At 42.5% G+C, this 19,464-nt stretch overlaps 1 protein-coding gene across 1 annotated transcript in view; it reads right to left on the minus strand.

The window, feature by feature from the left end:
• Positions 1 to 19,464, minus strand: part of LOC103363214 (GDNF family receptor alpha-4-like) — a 52,949-nt gene that overhangs the window by 10,074 nt on the left and 23,411 nt on the right. The window contains exons 2-7 of the mRNA XM_008289871.1: positions 18,592 to 18,888; positions 10,937 to 11,008; positions 9,745 to 10,099; positions 8,069 to 8,178; positions 3,959 to 4,093; positions 2,077 to 2,213 (exon numbers count right to left, since the gene is read on the minus strand). Coding sequence (XP_008288093.1) covers positions 2,077 to 2,213; positions 3,959 to 4,093; positions 8,069 to 8,178; positions 9,745 to 10,099; positions 10,937 to 11,008; positions 18,592 to 18,888 — 1,106 coding nt within the window. The remainder of the gene's footprint in view (positions 1 to 2,076; positions 2,214 to 3,958; positions 4,094 to 8,068; positions 8,179 to 9,744; positions 10,100 to 10,936; positions 11,009 to 18,591; positions 18,889 to 19,464) is intronic.

Here is a 19,464-nt window from a genome sequence, read left to right on the forward strand (position 1 = left end):
AGATAGATAGATAGATAGATAGATAGATAGATAGATAGATAGCCGCTAGCTCATTATGTTCAGTTTTAAAAGACCAGAATGGAGTCAGCCAAATGTCCAACCCAAGGCTTCAACACTACGTCTATCTTTTATACACATCATTTGCTCCATCCACAATACAGGAACTGCATTTCCTACATTTTCATAATCTAGTCCGTGAGATGAGCTTGAGCTATGCCTGGCCTGCAACTTCTCAGAATGTTTCAATTGCAGCTTCATTTGCACAAGAAGATAAATTAAATAATTCACCTATATTGCTTAAAGCCGCACTAATCAAAGTCTACTGTATCCATGGTATACTTTAATACTACTTCGCTAGATGTTTGGCTCATCATTTTCTCAACATGGGCGCCCATGGCTTCAGTGGTGGAGCAGGTTATCCACTAATCACAAGGTTGGCGGTTTGATCCTTGACCTCTCCGTTTGCTGAAGTGTCCTTGGGCAAGTTACAACCCCTAGTTGCACCCCACAGTAGGTGAATGAGTGTAGGGATGGGTCCATTAAAAGACACACGGTACAGCACGTTGTAGACCCTAGCTGGGGGTCAAAAGGCACTATAAGCTATGCAAGTGTAGACCATTTCCCATTTACATGAAAAAAACTATTCATAAAGTCAGTCTTGACTGTGTGGTCAGTTATAGTTGAGAAATGTATCTTGAGGTGAGGTATTGTTTCTCCCTTAAAGTAAGATCTCGTTCAAAGATAAAGCCCCTCTTCCTTCACATACTAAACAACATACTACTGAGAAATGTGTGCAGTTACCCTACCGGCCACTGAAACAGTAAATACAACCTTCAGACTGAGCTGAATCTGTGAGTGGACAACACAGCATGGTACTTACACAAATACCTCGACACTCCTGTAAGTAAACATCCACAAACAAATGTTAACATGCTCACAGACTAACCTAACATAGTGCTTCAGCTGTAGCCTTTATAAAGTCCCATCTTTGGACAGGACCTATTTCTTTGGGAAGGTGGGCTGACTGACCCCAGCTGGTCGAGGCAGACGGCTTCCCTCCCTGAGCCTCGCTCTGCTGGGCTGGTTTCCTTCCTGCTAAAGGGGCTTTTTTCTCCCTAAGTGCTTGCTCAAGGGGAATGCAAAAGAAGGTAGATGTGTTGGAGTTCTCTGTATACAGTTTGTAAGGTCTTCATCTTACTATGCAAACAGAGGACATGTGTTGTGAATCGGCACTATATAAATAAAACTGAACTGGACTTAAGTGAATTGAAGCTGTAATATTACCCGCCTTGGCCACTGATTCTGGTGTGTGTCAGTAATGTTTCACACCTTCCCCCGGTAATAATCACAGCTCAAATTAGGCTACCTCCTGTTTTTCAGCAAACCCACGGCTCAACCTGTAATTTAAATCCTGTCAGGAGCTGCATCGTTGTACTCTGAAGTGGATCTCCTTCTTTGCTTTGTTTATTTTTCTCGACAGGAACATCTTCTTTTCTTCTTGAAAATTCAGCTTTTGTGTGAAAATTGAGGAAGCCATGAATGTACTGCAAGCCTCTTTCCAGATCTGTTTTTAGACTGTGTTTGTTACATGTCGGTAAACCGGGGCCATAGAAAATATGCTGGACTGGCTGTTCCTGTTTATAATGTACTCATAGATGCACTGACAACCAGATTATATCCTGTAATGCAACAAAACGCATGTGATTTTAAAATTGAACGGAAATTTCTTCAGAAAATCTTTAAACCTTTTCCACTAATTGATCTTGATGATTCTCAAAAATGTTGTTCATATCCGAGTTAAAATAGTAAGTCATACAGTAGTTGGTAAACTAGGAGAACTGGTAAATATATAAACATTATCTGTTGGATTTTTGCAGGCTCAAAGTTTTAAGGCTGCAAAAATCAAATGCTGGCACAACAAAAGAGGTATAAAGGATAGAAGGGTAAATAAATAAACAGCACAGTGTGACAGTGATGTGCTCAAACCAAAGATAATGGAAAAGGCCTTGGGATGAAAGTATGAAAGGTAATTTAAAACGTGAAGGCAGGGCGCTTGATGAGCTCAAGCATACTCACAATGATGTTTTGCTCAGGCAGGTGGTTGTTGCTCAGCAGCTCGTCCTCCTGAACCAGCGGGGAGGGTCTGGGAGCGGGAGGCTGGGTGATGTCTGCAGGCAGGGAACCGGGGTTCCCCATCCAGCTAATAGAGTTACCTGCATAGAGACACAGCCACATCACTGCCTCTGTGTGTGTGTGTGTGTGTGTGTGTGTGTGTGCTCGGCTGGCTTACGTCGCTGCAACTGAGTGGGCGTGAACCAACATATCTATTTGGCAGCTTTATTGTTAAGGCTGTCGGCAGCTTGATAAATCACCAAGCTTTATGGGAAGTGCATTGACGCATCGATCTCGGCTTTAGTGTTTGGACATACGGGCTCAGTGTGTATCGACGGCCTTATTGACAGCTGCTGTGATTGAGTGACAGCTGGAGGGCTTTACCCACCGGCTCCTCTCTTGATACCTTTCCAGCCCTGCAAAGGCCTCGTGTGCACATCCACGCTGTAAGAATCTTCTGGACGCCAAGGCTGGAGCATGTCGCTGACATATAAAGTAGAGTTCAGCTCATGCTGTGAGCGTCGCTGCAGGAGGCTGCCACCCAGACAGATTCAGCAGACATCGTGTCAAACTCATTTTTTCACTTATTCCCTTTGAGCTGTTCCTCGCAGCACCTTTGATGGTGACATATTAATGCTGTTTTCTTAATTCTGCTCCTCAGATACATAATTTAAAACAGATTTTATTAAAACAATCAATATGCATAGTAAGTTTTTTTTGTTTTTTGTTTTGTTCTTTTTTAATGTGGCTGCCTATATTCAAATCACTGTGTGAGGACTGTGGGGGACTGGAGTGGATCCCAGGTGACGCTGGGCATGCGGCCGGTTGACAGTCCATCACAGAGTTCACAAAACACAACAACGCAGGCTCACACTCACACCTACAGCTAATTTAGAATCACCAATTAACCTCCCATGCATGTCTCTGGCCAGCGGGTTTTCACACAGACGGGTCCAGAACAGGGGTGTCCAATCCTGGTCCTGGAGGGCCACAGTCCTGCATGTTTTAGATGTTTCCCTTCTTCCAACACACCTGGTTCAAATGATCAGGATCGTTATCAGGCTTCTGCAGAGCTTGATGAGGAGCTGATCATTTGAACCTCGAGGACCAGGATTGGACACCCCTGGTCCAGAAGGTTCAACATCAGTACCCTGGTGCTCTGAGGTGACGGTGCTAACCACTGCACCGTGATCCCACAAATCTAGACATTCAAGTGCTTTAGGGTTAGAAGGATCTGAGCATCATGGGACAGAAACAAATAATAAACCATTAGAAAGAATTTTCTTATCTTTTAATAAGGAAATATTTTATTAGAAAAAACTGACTGCACGGAGTAGCTTAAGCCATGTCCTCAGGAAACGTCTGTAAATAAATAAGATCCTTACATGTAGAAAATCTCTGAGGAATTCCTTTCACCCTATTTTGTGCTGCATGAATGGCTTCAGCAGCAAAAACGAAGGAAAACACTTCAAAAGGACAGTCTGACATTTTGGAAATGTGATTATTTGCTGTCTTTTTGTGAATAAGACAAGAAAACTGATACTGGCCCACTGTCTGCCTTTAAAGCACAGAGCTGCTATTGTTGTGTGGTTAACTCATTGATTAACAGAAATGTAATTTAGCTATTGTAGACTACAGAAGATGCAGCCACCAGTCCTGGTTGTGCTCTCTGTATAGGCACAGCCATACAAAACCTGTCAACCACAAATACAGACGCTGCAAATAAAAACATACTGTAGCTAACAGTCTAATAAAAATGTCATACTGGAACCAATTTATACCAGATGCCAATAGAAACCCGTAGACCAGCACATGAAACACGTATGTAAAGACAGCGTAGACTCACGCAGGCAGGTGTTGTGAGTGAAGAGGCGCTGCAGTCTTTGACAGTCCTGCCACTGGTTGCCGCTGCCTTCACAGTTGCACCACAGCGATACGTCTGCAGAGCTGTTGCTGATGTAGTTGGGCGTCATGATGGTACCTGTGCACAGAAGGGTCAAAGGTTTTTGAAAGAGTCTTAGCTTTGGACAAGTCAGAGGGTCTACATGTTTCATTTTATTGACACCATGTTCTAAAGGACTGGAAGCCTCCACTGGCTTCTGCAGTGCATTTTTACTCTGAGCAATTTGGTGGGAAATTGTTCTCGGGCCAAAACACAAATGGTTTCTGTTCTTTTCCAGCTAAACCATTGCCTGCAGAGCAACATGATGTCGACTCAATGACCTTCCCTGAAGGAACTGAAGAGATATATCAAAGCCTGGAGAAGATAGTGTTTTCCGTTTGGTGCCATTTTGGCAATGTTCAGAGCCAGAAAAGCCAAATTTTAAATTGAGCTAAGTGAGCAAACCCCATGCCTGACTGCAACACAAACACTACAACATCTAAAGAAGCAGTTTGATGTTTTTAAAAATGCAATGCTTTTGCTTTTTTCTAATAGTTTGATGTTAAAGTGAATCTAATGTCTGTGCATCAAGCTTAAAGGTGGAGCTGGAGAGCAGTCGGCCAAGCTGAGCATGAAACCCAGAACCAGAAAACAACTACCCAGGCTCGGCCACAGGACAAAAGTCAGTCTGCACACAGACTGGAATTTAAAAATGGTAGTTTATTGTATTTACAGTCTTGTCAGGTCACCTGGCAACCACAAATTCTGCTTTCCACATTTTGTGTGTGTTTGGATTTAACACAGTGGATCTAATGTGTTAATCCATTAGCTGCAGGCGGAAGGCCAACGACTTCCACCTGCCTCCACCCTTTATGGTAAGCCAGGGTTACCACCTCCTGACCTCAGCTCCATATTTAACACTTCTTCTAATCCAACTCTCATCTAAATTGCGAAAAAACCAAATATTTTACAAGCTACATATTCTTGAAATTACACCTAAAGCCCACCATCGTGGTTTAGATCAGTGGAAGCAGTTTTCTGCCCGACAGGAGAAGCCTGTCTCCAACAAAGTACACGTATACAGAACAAAGCTGCTCATCCATGACAGTGTGTGGAGAAAGATATTGTCTTTCTGACTAGTATATATTTTTTTATACATATTGTACAATTATGTTTAGAATTATTATTATCATTAGTAGTAGCAGCAGCATTGTATAGGAAGTGCTACGTTTGGATTGAACACACGCTGGTCTTTAGGTGAGCTTCCATCAGTCATACAGACATTTTCTATTTGCAAAGAAAAAGCTCTGAGAAGATTTGTGAGTAATTCCACAGACACAGAAACCATGTTTTCTACATTCTGTTGGAAATCCAGGTACTGACGACGGCTAAGGTGAATGGTGGACTTACACATGGAATCGTTTTGACTGTCAAGGCTTCTGTCACCAGAAACCAAAAGAGTTTAGATAACCGTAACTGTCTGGGTGTTGTTATTGGTTATATTTATTGGAACACCACCCAGTGTCAGGTTTATGCCACAGCTGCCCACAATTAACAGCATTAGTAATCACCACAATCATTTCTTATGTTTCTGTCATGACACCAGGATGGAGAAGCTCTTTAACCAGAATGATCATTTAATGCAAAATTATCATTATTGTTGTTTCCATTACTTTTAAAATTTACAAAAAAAACCCTGAAAAAAACAAAAACAGTAAAGCACATTATTATTTCTTGATTAAGATGGTAAATTATTATTTACTTGCATTACTGAACAGAAAAGTGTGATGCCTGATTAATTTCTGACTTCTCAGAGAAATTTATTTATTTATTTATATATATATTCATTCATTCATTCATTCATTCATTTATATATAAACACATAGCTATTAGCCAACACTGAGTTTTGGATATGACACACTTTACAATACCACTTCTTAATTCATTTCCCTTTTTCCCCGTTTTTCAAAAAAAAAAAAGACAACATCCGACAGGAGTCTATCTGTGGCAGCCTGCCTCAGTGTAAATGACTGTACCTTTAAAAAAGCTATGAGCCTGATACAAAAGTCATCCATCACTGTCAGAGTGAACAGAAAGCCACTCAACACTACTCTATCCACATCTGTTGTCAGCTGTCATGCCACCTCACTTTCTATCTTGCTGCTTCTTCTCCTTCACTTCTGCCCTGTCTGATCCCTCCATTCGCAGTCTTTTCCTGCACATTGTCTCCTGCTCCGACCTCGATCCTTTCACCCGTCCACTCCTTGCTGGACTCTGATTGATTGATTGATTTTTGCATTATTAGCTCTGTTGATGGATTTAGTGACTGTTTCTTTCTTCTTTTCTGGTTTAACCTCAGTGTCTTGGTCTTCAGGCTTCAGTTCACTCCCTCTCTTCATGCAAGCCAGCATGTTCATGTGCTAAAGCAACGAGTCGAGCCGATGGTATGGATTCCAGTGGATGGAGATGTATTTATCTATCCATCCATTATCTCTCACTTATTCGAGGTTGGATCGCAGAGGGAGCAGATAAAACAGGTCATTCCAGCTGTCTGTCCCCTCAGCAACCATTTCCAGTTCTTCCTGGGGGAGCCCGAGGACTTCCCAGGCCAGATGACATATATGATCCCTCCAGCAAGTTCTGGGTCTACCCTGTGGTCTCCTCCCAGGTGGACATGCTCAGAAAACCTCAGAAGGAAGTCTCCCAGAAGGCAGAAGTTCCAACCACTTACTTTGGATGCAAAAGAGCTCATAGTAGAGTATGGAAATGTATTAATGTTTAAAATGAAAAAAACTAAATCAAGTTTTAGTCACTGTCGTACACTAAATGTTGATTTCACCGTTGCCATGTGTTGCAGTCCTTCATGACAACCATAACGTACATAATGTTCTTCTCTTTTTCAGAGATTTGAACATGTTGGTAAAAAACACAAGAGCCATAGAAGCACATAGGAGCAGAACATTTTGTTTGTTACCCCACTTATCTACACATACCCCTTATCTGACTTCACTAATTGCACATCCTCGCATCTCCCACTTTTTTTATTTTAATTTACCATGCACGTGCAGTGTGAAGCATAAAAGTGTTGTGGCACACAAAACGGCACCGCAAACACAAAGAGCGACATGTATTAATAATTAGCGCTATTTATCACTTGCACACATTCTGCTGCCGGCATTGTTTGTGTATTCCAGCTGTGTGTTTACGTCTCTTTTATATCACGAGTTCATCGAGGACGCAGTCGGAATCCACCTGTGCATCCTCACTCAGAGCACCTCCAGCAGCCTCCTCCATCCTCCCAAGCCGAGGTGCATTTTAGGAATTGAGACGTTCCTTTGCGACAATTGATTTCCAGGTCAAAGACTGGACAGCTGAGGAGTCGAGGAGGCTGGGATTGGTGAAATTAGATGAGTCAACAGGACGTAGTTTCTAAGAGTCTCTCAGTGAAAACAACAAAAGATGCAGGTTGATGATGTTGTGAAGCGGCGTGGGGGTCACGGAAGTCTTCACCACCGGTGCTGATAAAAATCCATCTGACTTGAATATAAATGACGCTCATTTACGTGTGCTCATTTATGATAAAACACAACCACCCATTGAGCTGCTGTAGCTCACATGATGTGGTGAATTTCAGTGTTTGAGTGAAGAAAACAAACCACAGAACTTAAAAAGAAAGCAGACAGGCTAGCTAGTTAGCTAACATCTTTTGCATTTATCTCACACTTCCTCTGTCATCGTATGATCTGAAACTTTGACTTTTAGATTAATTACCTTTTTTTTTTTCTTTCTGCCCACTCAGTGGTTTCATTGCACACATACTTTGAGCTGCAGACAACACAGGTGGCAATAGTCATTTCTTTGCAATTATAAAATTACTTTGGCTGGCTGGTTGATAAATGTTTTCATAATGTTTTACATTCTGGTTAAAATCACTGCCAAACTGCAGCATTTCCTCTGCCTCTGTCTGAGGTATCTATCACAGATTTATGTCTTGGTGGCGATACAACGCAGCCTTCTCTTTTTATGTAATTCAGCTGCTCCTCCTCCATCCCCCCGTCTCCTTGTGTTCTGTACCTATGAGTCCAGCGTAGGCTCGGAGGCAGAGGCCTGGTGAGTCTTTCAGACAGCCGCTGGCCGTCAGATGAGATGGCTGGCAGTTGTTAAGGAAATCAGCCAGTCTGGACCTGGCAACAACACAAACAACAACTCAGCATCAAACATGAAGTGGAGGCAAGAAATTAGGGTGGGTGTGTATGTTGAGAGTCTGTTTGTGTGCATGTAAATTTAGGTTCAGATGCACAGTTTTAAGTCGAGCACCAAATGCTTTATTTTTTGTATTTTTTTTTTTTTTTGCAAAGCATTGGCACATTGTTGTTCGTCTATAGTCTTGTCTTTTATCTGTCCTTTCATTATTGGTTCCTGAGGCAGTTCGATGCATATTTCACCGTCTATACCAGCTGCCTTCACATTAAACATTAGAGGGTGGGAAAGCTTCTACACACAAAAATCTATTTCAATAATCATCATTATCAGTTCAAAATGTTGTACTTGGCTCAAATATAAGACTTTTTCTCATCTTTCCAGTCATCTACACAGTGTTGCATTGTGAGCTGTTTGTAGCCTTAATTTGGGTTTTCCACAAAGTGTTTCCTGTCCTACATCCTATATGCTATGAATTCATGATGGTTGAAAACAAGTTCATGGAGTCTCCCAACGTCTTCACTGCAGAAATGAAGCACGGGCAACATTTCTCAAACAGCCAAGAATTCCAGCTGTCACAAATGATGACCTGAAATTGACAGTTTGAAAAAAAAATAAAATAAAAAATCACCTGTCAGAGAAAATGATTGTGAGCTCCAGGAGCCTGACGGAGTGAGTGTGGGATTTGGTTGACTTATGTTTTACTATACAAGAGGAACGGCTTTGGTAATGAGGAGATCTTTTGTGAAAGTCTTTTTCTCAAAAAAACAGATGTTGGAAAAGGGATAGCTGTCTTACATTAGGCCCAGTGTGGTATATAGTAACTGTGTAAGCAGCATCCACAAATTCATTCACAATCCATGACAATCATTTGTATGGAGGTCAACATCAGGAATGCTGACACATGGTACTGTGGACCACTAGCAAACCATCTTTGTGGTGTTGAGTTCTGAGGAAATAGCGAGATGGAGCACCGCTTTACCATAAACAGACAGAGCAAAAGCTAATTTTATAGAACTCTACTCAAATGAAGCACAACCATCAACTGAACGACTACCGTGACTGACTAGTGCTGGTCTGTTCCTGGATAACAAGCATGTTTTTGGTCAGTAAATACACCAACCTTTAAGGCCGTGGTGATGGCCACAACAATCATGTTACATTAATACTCTCTGACTGCGCAAGTGCTTGAAAAATCTCACACATCACAGAGAACACCAGAGATGGCAAGAAAACATATATATTGTCACTGATGAATGCAAACGATGACATCCTGGTTCACTGACGTGAAGGATTATCTGTTCCTATTTTGAACTATTTGCGCTCGCCATGCAATAGCCACAACACAACAAGCATTCCAACACTCTAAACTCCTCATAGTTTCACAGTCGACACAATTTATAGCTTAAAACTGGTGAGCTGCAATGAGATTAAACCCATACTGTATGTAATCAGTAATATTATACAATAAATATACAATCAGAGTACCTCATATAACACCATTATAGCCATTTTAAAGTACTACATTTTTTCTGGCCTTCATTTCTAACCTGCAGATGTCTTCTCGACGGCAGAAGCTCTGCTGATGGAGGCAGTTGTGTTGCAGACCCTCCATGTCTTGGTAGGAGCAGGAGGGCACAATGGTTTTCCTCCTCCTCTCACCACACAGGGTGTTGGTGCAGGGGCAGAACAAGACACCCAAACTGTACTCCTCAGGAACCCGCTCCAGGAAGCGTCGCAGGGCTCGGTGGCACTTGTGCTGGTTGCATCGGGTGGTCCCGGGCACCCGCTTGGTGCAGGCCAGGACGTACTCTGATCGCAGCGACCCACACTTCTCATACAGGCCGCAGTCTTGTGCTGCCTTCAGGCATTGGTTCTCACCGTCCAGCTGCATGAAAGATGAGACTGGGGAGGAACGTTAGAACAACGGTGTCAGAGAAGGCAGAAAACAAACATACACAGATGGAATACATGTTGAGCAGTAGACTACACAAGAAGATGTACACAATACATAAAAGGACATGCCGTAATACTGTAAATAAAATTACATGAGCTTAATATTCACAACACCTGCAACAAGTCTCTCCAGTGCCATTCACATTCCAGTTTAATCATGACTAATGTGTAATGTGTGCAGAGACCCTCTGAACATCAGGGAAATGCTTGGTGACAGAAATGTGAAGATGTAGGAGGCAGCAAGAAATCGAGGGCTGGTGTGAACTGTCCACTCTATGATGGACGTATGTTCTTATGGCTGAGTCTGCTACTCACCAATGCCAATGCAGGAAGGTGTGCGTCCTGATGTGAAAGCACGTTAATGCCGGACACTTAGCAATAATGATTGGCAGGACTTTATTTGCTATAATCCTAACTTTGGGCAGTGTGGTGGTGCGACACCTATCACCTCACAGCTACTGGCTGGGTTTGAATCTTTGCATGTATGTATGTATGTATGTGGACCTGGCAGACATGGACGAACTAAAAGCAGAGATGACCAGTGAAAAAAAGCAGCGTAGCCTCTTGCTAGTGTACTGACTGATGCATATTAATATTGGCGTCCTAGTGATTAATTGATTTGCTTCCCTGGCATGGTATTTGTATGACCAGTGCAGCAGACCTACAGAGCTGTCTGCCAATAAATACTTCATGTGTGACTGTGATGGACACTGACTCAAACAGCCTAATTATGGCAAGTACTGCGTGTGTGTGTGTGTGTGTGTGTGTGTGTGTGTGTGTGTTTACCTGACACTAAAGAGGCCATGCGAGTATCCACTAGTGTGTCGTCATAGGGAGATGTTTCCAGCTCATCTTCCCCTGAGGAAAAAGAAGCATATAAAACACTGGCAAACCAATAAAGCTTGTTGGAACAACGCTAAGACAAACATTTGGGTGAACAATAGAACAGAAATGGAAAAACACCACCAATTAACACCCCATCCCCAACAGTACCTCCACCCTCAATCTTAGAGCTGAATACTGTAACCAAGGCATTATGTTTTTAACAACTGGAAGCATGTATTCCGTTTTAAACATTTCAATATAATCTGACCATGTGGATCACATGCAACAACATAATGATCAAACTACATTACTACACTGCCAGTTTTTCAGGAAAGTCCTTTGTCCATAATATATAGAAAAACAGCTACAACTCTACTTTAAACAGAAAGAGAATGGGACCCAGGATTGAACCTTGGGGTACACCACAAAACTATTTTTACTCTAACTTCTCTGTGAAAATGTACTGGGTCAAAAATCCAAACCAGTTGTAAACTAACACAGAAACACTCTAAACTCATGAAAAGGTTGTTTTGCTGTGCTAAACACAGTAATGTGCTTGTTTCCAACGATTCAGTACTGACAAACATTAGTTGTTCTTGTTGAAAGTAAGTTCAGCAGTGATTCATTTGATTGCAGCTCTTTTATGATTGACAATAAAGGAGTGGATGACTGAGAGTCTCCTCAAAACTAACACTTGTTTTCATATAAAGTGTTTTATATCCATCTCATGTCAAATGAGTTCAAATTTTATCACGCTGTAGTGACTGCATCATTTATAAGTTAATCAGCAGGGTGTTTACTCGAATTTAAAATAAAAATCTAACAACTAGCTTAGTTTTACGATGTCCCACATAATTTTTGAAGACAGACACAGTCCTGGTCAGTACGGAGGATGCCAATGTCCACAAATATCCCCAAAGGTGTTCTGTTAGTCTCCAGTCAGTGCCATACTTGGCCATGTCCTATTTTCACTTTTTTCTACTTCAGAAACATTTGTGTGATTTTGAACTGGGCTTTGGATCGTTATCATGCTTCTGCTGACTGGGAGTCATCTTGTCGGCCAGTATGTTATATATCTGCAGGCACTCATGGTGGCATCTATATATGTCTACTCCCCAACAATAGCTTTTCACTCGTGCAGCCCCACATCGTCACACCTCCGTGCTTCACTATCAGTACGACAGTCGTGGCCAAACGTTTTGAGAATGACACAAATACTAACTTTCCACAGGGTCTGCTGCTTCAGGGTTTTTAGGTGTTTTTGTCAGATGTTTCTTTGGTATACTGAAATATAATTACAAGCATTTCATACGTATCAAAAGCTTTTATTGACAATTACACTGCGTTCATGCAACAAGTCAGTATTTGCAGTGTTGATCCTTCTTTTTCAAGACCTCTGCAGTTCTCCCTGGCATGCTGTCAATCAACTTCTGGACCACATCCTGACTGATGGCATCCTTTTCTTACATAATCAATGCTTGGAGTTTGTCAGAATTTGTGGATTTTTGTTTGCCAACCTGCCTCTTGAGGATTGACCACAAGTTCTCAGTGGGATTAAGATCTGGGGAGTTTCCTGGCCATGAACCCAAAAACTCTATGCTTTGTTCCCCGAGCCATTTAGTTATTACTTTTTCTTTATGGCAAGGTGCTCCATCGTGCTGGAAAAGGCTTTGTTCATCACCAGACTGCTCTTGGATGGTTGGGAGAAGTTGCTCTCGGAGGATGTTCTGGTACCGTTCTTTATTCATGGCTGTGTTTTAGAGTGAGCCCACTCCCTTGACTGAGAAGCAACCCCACACATGAATGGTGTCAGGATGCTTTACTGTTGACATGACACAGGACTGATGGCAGCGCTCACCTTGTCTTCTCCAAACAAGCTTTTTTCCAGATGCTCCAAACAATCAGAAAGAGGATTCATCAGAGAAAATGACTTTACTCCAGTCCTCAGCAGTCCAATCCCTGTGTCTTCTGCAGAATACAAGTCTGTCCCTGATGTTTTCTCTGGAGAGAAGTGACTTCTTTGCTGCCCTTCTTGACACCAGGCCTTCCTGTAAAAGTCTTCACCTCACTGTGCTGCAGATGCACTCACACCTGCCTGCTGCCATTCCTGAGCGAGCTCTGCATTGGTGGTGGTCCGATCCCACAGCTGGATCAACTTCAGGAGCTGGTCCTGGTGCTTGCTGGACTTTCTTGGGTGCCCTAGAGCCTTTTTTTGCAACAACTGAAGCTCTCTCCTTGAAGTTCTTGATGATCTTGATTGACTGAGGTACAATCTTACCTGCTGTAATATCCGTCCCTTTTAAGCCCTTTTTGTGCAACTCAGTGATGACCGCACGTGTTTCCTTGCAGGTAACCACAGTTAACAGAGGAGGAACAATGATGTCGAGCACCATTCTTCTTTTAAAGCATCCAGTCTGTTATTCTAACTCAGTCATGACAGACTGATCTCCAGCCTTGACCTCATCAACACCCACACCGCGTTAACGGGAGAATCACTGACATGATGTTAGCTGGTCCTTCAGTGGTACGGCTGGAATGCAGTGGAAATGTCTTCTTTGGGATTAAGTTCATTTTCAAGGCAAAGAGGGACTTTGCAGTTAATTGCAGTTGATCTGATCACTCCTCGTAACATTCTGGAGTCTATGCAAACGGCCATTATAAAAACTGAAGCAGCAGACTTTGTGAAAATTAATATTTATGTCATTCTCAAAACTTTTGGCCACGGCTGTATGCATTCACTGTGGCTGTCCTGGCCAGGTTCATGTCAAACATGCTCAGACATATTTATTTTGGTCTCATCTGACCAAAGAACATGTGCTGTATATGCTACATGTAATCATATTCACTGTGTGAGGTTTGAACAACACTCTTTCAGTTACACCATCTTGTTCTTTTGATTTTGCGATCCGGACATTCGGATATTTGTCCCAATATCCGGAACCCAGAAATTGCTATTTGGACCAGCCCTAAAAGAAAGTACGTACGTTTTTTGTTTGATAAATTAGCATCAGCCTCATTAAAAAATGGAGGGGATACGTGTCCGTGAAAAAGTACAAGTTCATGTTATATAAATGCACATTTAGCAACTGAAACTGAAAGTGTCATGATGACTTTTCAAAACTGTTTCAGAATATGGTCCCAGTTTGATCCCAGATGACGGCGTGATCCATGTTGGTTACGTCACTGCATAAGAGTCAAAATAACACTTTATGGGGCCATCAGCAAGAAATGAGTCATAGACAATGATACATAAAAGAGATATGACAGTGGTGGAAAATCCTGCAATTATTAAAAGAACGTTGGTGTCAACATGACTCATGCCGAATCTAAACTAGCAGATCACCCAGAAACACAGTTCTGTCTCAAATCGCTGACAACACATCAAACATACTTCACTTGGCCTCACCACCAACCTGCTCCGTGTGCAAAGTAAATGATTCTGTGATATATTCAGTTCTATCTCTAAATTAAATTGGACTGTGTGTTTCCTGACAGTTCACTGTACCGAACTGACATTTACTTCCCAAAAGCTAATTAGGAGAACAAAGGCCTCCCCCTGCATCTCCGGCACTGCAGAGACGTCCCTGAAGTAAAGCCAGTCGTGTGCACATTCAAAAACTTTAACTTCCTTACTTCTATGACTTTCCCTTCATAATGTAGCAGTAGAGAGTACTCACCCACACCTAATGTCCTCCACCTTCTACCACCTACCAGAATAAACAGAACTCACTGAGCGGGTCTTGACTTCTATTTCACCTTCTCTCAACAACACAAATATAATCAAGTATGAAAAAATAACTGTGGGAAGGCAGATTTGCTCTTATTTTCTGAAGAGAAGGACTCTGCAAAGCACTTATCACGTTAACATTTTTCCATTCATTCACAGTTCACATTAATTATGATCACATTCGCTTTACAAATTGCTGAGCCTTTTTTAATCCTTATTATTTAACCTTGCTCAATGTTGTCTGTACTATCAACCATCTGCACCAGCATGAGGAGCATGCAGGAGAAAGTACAAGCTGACAGATGACTGCCAACAACAGCTTTCGCACCCTCAGCATGTAGTTGTGTTGTTGAGGATGTACAACTTACTTGTGCCTTTCTGTGTGCATGGGCACTGTAGTGGTACCAAACCTCCTTAAGACAGATACAAATCCAGCATGTGCTTTGATCCATGTTAAGTCATTCTGATTAATTATAGGGGGGCGGATGACCGAGAGTCTTCTTTCACAGTTCCTCCTCATAAAGAACGTTTGTTGTAACCCTTACATACTGTTCATATTTTATGCCTTCACAGTGTGACTTGGACCATACTGTGAAGAGCTCCTGTCAAGATTTCCCTCATGGTGTCCATACTAAATTTAAATCTACAGATCTATTTCTATTTAGAATGTCTAGATAGCCTGTGTCACATTAATAAATGGTTATTTTTGTTAGTGCAAAGGTAACTCCACGTTTAGTTCAGAACACTGCCATGTTCAACTGCACCATGATCACATAGACTGTATAACAGATGGACGTAGCTATCGTGACGTCACCTGTTGGTTTCTGCACTGAGAACATGAAGCCAGGGTTTTGCTACTTCCTGGTTGACATCTTGGATTTTTGGAGCCAGTGACACAACAATCGTGGGAGGGGGGCGGAGCCATAGGAGCAGCGATTGGTCAGACGGATTGAGAGGCGGGGCCTCTCTGCCCGCCCACATTTACCGCCTTCTGCTCACTTCATCTGTATGGTCGCTGTCGACTGTCAATCAAGCCAGCCACGCCCCTTGAGCCGCAAAATGTTGAGGATTTTTAAAAAATTCAGTTTTGATTTATTTTCAGATTGGCCACCTGATCTCTCTCCACATGTGAAGGACTTTAAATGCTGAGGTCAACATATCAACGGGCGCTGTAGAAAGGGGCTCAACCTTGTATTTTAGACCCTTGCAACACTTATTGTTTAAGAGTGACAGAATCTCTGTGGATCCCATTAACTTTGTCCACGCCACAAATGCACAAACATGAAGTGGTTTCCATGTTCTCATGACATCCTTGGAAAGAAGCATGCTGCATAAAAACATGAACAATTGAAGTAACAAGTTACAAGAAGCCTTCAAATATGGATTTGTTGTGAAGCAGATCCCTTCTTGACGGGACAGTTGATCTTTTTTATGCCTACCATGTGCAGTGTTTCTCCTAACAACCTGCTCAGCAGAGTCCACCTCCCAGGAGAGTTATGAAAAAGGAGAATATATCTGAAAAATGAATTTGGACTGAGGAATTTATATGCATGTAATGTCGTAAAAACAACCATTATCAACCAATAACACACAGCTATGTCATTTGAATCTCATCAACATGGACAAAACGAAGGGTAAGACTGATAGGGGGCCAAATCCAAAGTCACCATGAGCTCATGTTATTAAAGGCAGCTTTTGTCCAATTGTGAAACCCATTAGCAGTGCCTTGATTGACTAGTGGACAAGCCGTTTGTTCCACAAATTATTTAAGCATACTCCAAAGTACAAACTCAATCAAGAATGTAATAGCATGTAAAGTGTTTATGTATGTAAATCCTATTCCAGGCTATATATTTATGGTAATGACACGCTAGAGCAGCCTAGCAGCGTTGGGAACTGAAGAGTGTGTAATTACACTAATGCTCCAGTGACTAATAGGCCACAGGGGAGGAGGAGTCCGCTGGCTAGTGTGAGCTCACTTACTGATGCACACATCTCACCAGCATTTCGGATATGCCTCCGCGACTTTGAGTGTGTGTGTGTGTGTGTGTGTGTGTGTGTGTGTGTGTGTGTGTGTGTGTGTGTGTGTGTGTGTGTGTGTNGTGTGTGTGTGTGTGTGTGTGTGTGTGTGTGTGTGTGTGTGTGTGTGTGTGTGTGTGTGTGTGTGTTCTGAGTGAGGTGTTTGACTGGACTTCACTTTCTCTTGTACATGACGCCGGTTTGGGATTATGACACACGTTTATGCTGTTTATGGTTAAACAGGAAGCTTCAGATTTGGTTAAAGGTGTTGATATTAGCAGCAGACAATATGTGTCAAAACACGTGCACATGGGCGGCCGGACAGCTCGACAGGTCGGGCAGGTGACCCATGTACAGGGGCTATAGTCCCCGACGCAGCGGCGCCGGTCCGATTCCAGCCAGCAGCTCATTTGCTCCGTGTCCTTTCTCCATGTTTCTCTGTCACTCTTTCACTGTCCGATACATTAAAGGCAGAAAAGCCCCCAAAAAAATATATATATCTAAAAAACACCTGCACATGTTGGCTTCTCAGTAAACCACCAGTGATGGAAGCAACAAGTGGATTATTATCGACTGGTTTTTACTGCTATTATCTGACAGCTATACCTACCAGACACTTTGCAGATTTCTTTTTTTCTCTGTTCTTTTTTTTTGTTTTTGTATATGATTAGTTAGTAAAACATGTTCCACTTTTATAGCTGCAATAAAATGTCAGTTGTTTACCAGAATGGCACATTCCAGCTAACCTCCTGTAACTACTACACCCAATGTGTGCTGTTAGTGTCAGATGACTCAGATTAAATGATGCAGCACAAACTTTGAATATCCTGCAGAGTTTGAAAGGAAAAGCCCAAAACCAACAATGAACATCCTCCTTACATGTGTTCAATGTGCATCTTGTGTCCATGTGTTTCTTTTTTTTTTAAATTCAATCCCACATACACTGTCCTGCTGCCATGAATGCTCACAAAAGCACCAAATGTTAATCCACCACTGAAAATAGTTTCCAATAAATCCACAACTTCCTCTCGTTTGAGAAATGTTAGAAATTACAAGGCCTTACTAAACACAAGTATTGTGTTTCTAAAAATTGAAAAATGCAGATACGTTTTTACAGAGCATATCATTATTACCGTTGTTGTCAATAAGAAAAGTACAGGTAAAAGCCAGCCGTTTCCTTAGAAGTGAGGATACATAACTTCTGCTAAACAGCTCCTGGAGCCACAATTAACAGAGAAAATGTAACTTTCCTTTAAAGCTGCACGATATTTGTTCACACGCTGCCACGACATTGCTTATATATTTATATAAGTGTTCCCGTTCCAGTGTTAGCGAATGGGTGAGACCACAACGGTAAATTTATGGGCTTTAAAAACAGAGCTCTCAACTGAAAGCCACTAAAAGGCTTTACAGAGTTGGTGATAATGCTCTCTGGTTTTGCCAGGATGCATGGCCCTTTACAGATTTGAGCCTTTGTTTGTGATAAATATTGTTTGGTGCAGCTTTAAACATGATGCTGGCAACCTGCCGTCTGGATTCTGTCATGTGTTCTGACCCAACTGCACAGCACAGGCAAAATGAAAACTATAATTATCTTCATTTATTTATTTATGAGTGTGATCTTACACGTCTGCAAAATAAAATATACACAATTGAGAACAAATGGGAGCAAACAAGATTAATGTGGTTCTACCTAAATCATAATTGTGCACATGATTCATTCTGGACTCCTGAGCTGTTTTGTACATAAAGCATTTTTTTTAATTTGAAGAGTCATGTCAGAATTTAGCTTTTCTAACAGTACTGCATGGTAACCCAGATTCAGACATGCACCCACATACATGGCTACAATCCAACCCCAGCTCCTCACCTGGTAGCAGACGAACCCCCCAGTATATGCGCAGGCACTGCTCCTCTTTGCGGAAGCCACGCTGGCACTTGCAGGCCCACAGAGAGGGGTGCTTCGCCAGCAGATTGTCCCGTCCCTCCAGGCACTCGGACGCCGCCTGCTCCCCAAGCGGAGACACCATTGCGTCGGCGGCACATAGCTCCAAGCCCCGGTACAGCGCCTTGCAGGGAGGGTCGGCGGTGCACACACGATGGGCTTCAACGCAGTCAGTGTGGGGGGGAGGGAAGGGGAAGATGGGTGCTGAGAATGGCAACACACCTAAGAGAAGGCGAAGGAGATGGAGGAAGAGGAGTCAGGAGAGTAAAAGGCAACACAGAAGCACAAAGAATGAAGGAAGGAGGTGTAAAGGTCGAACACATTATTTTCATATGAGCTCACAGCACATTGTACTGAAAGTAGCATGTAAAGAGTCCAACAGTTCATCATCCAAGCAAACGTCAAGACAGCCGCAGGCAGAGAGGAAAGCATGGGCACCTTTGTTAGAGCTGCAGCGTGGTGAGCACACTGCTGCCGAGCTCACCGCTCACCACTAACTAGTTTTTCTCTACCGTTCCGCGTTTGTTCTTTCGTGAAGCGTTTTATTCTCTGTCGGAGGAGGTCGAATAAAAATGGATGGTGCAACACAGCTAATAAGCTACAGCGGCTTCCTCCATTCTGGACTCTCTAGTGGGCTCTGTGCACCCTCAAAGGTCAGCGCTGTCAAGACGGCTCGCCATCAGTAAATGGCACAAATTTACTTTGCCCCTGAAACTGATGCCAGCTGCCCCACTTCCACCGGAATGAATTGAATTAGCTGTGAAATTCAACCGGTTGAAACAGTGGTGTGAACAGGCC

The sequence above is a fragment of the Stegastes partitus genome, unplaced genomic scaffold, assembly GCF_000690725.1.
Source record: "Stegastes partitus isolate 25-593 unplaced genomic scaffold, Stegastes_partitus-1.0.2 Scaffold642, whole genome shotgun sequence".
In the NCBI taxonomy this organism is placed as follows: Eukaryota; Metazoa; Chordata; class Actinopteri; family Pomacentridae; genus Stegastes; species Stegastes partitus.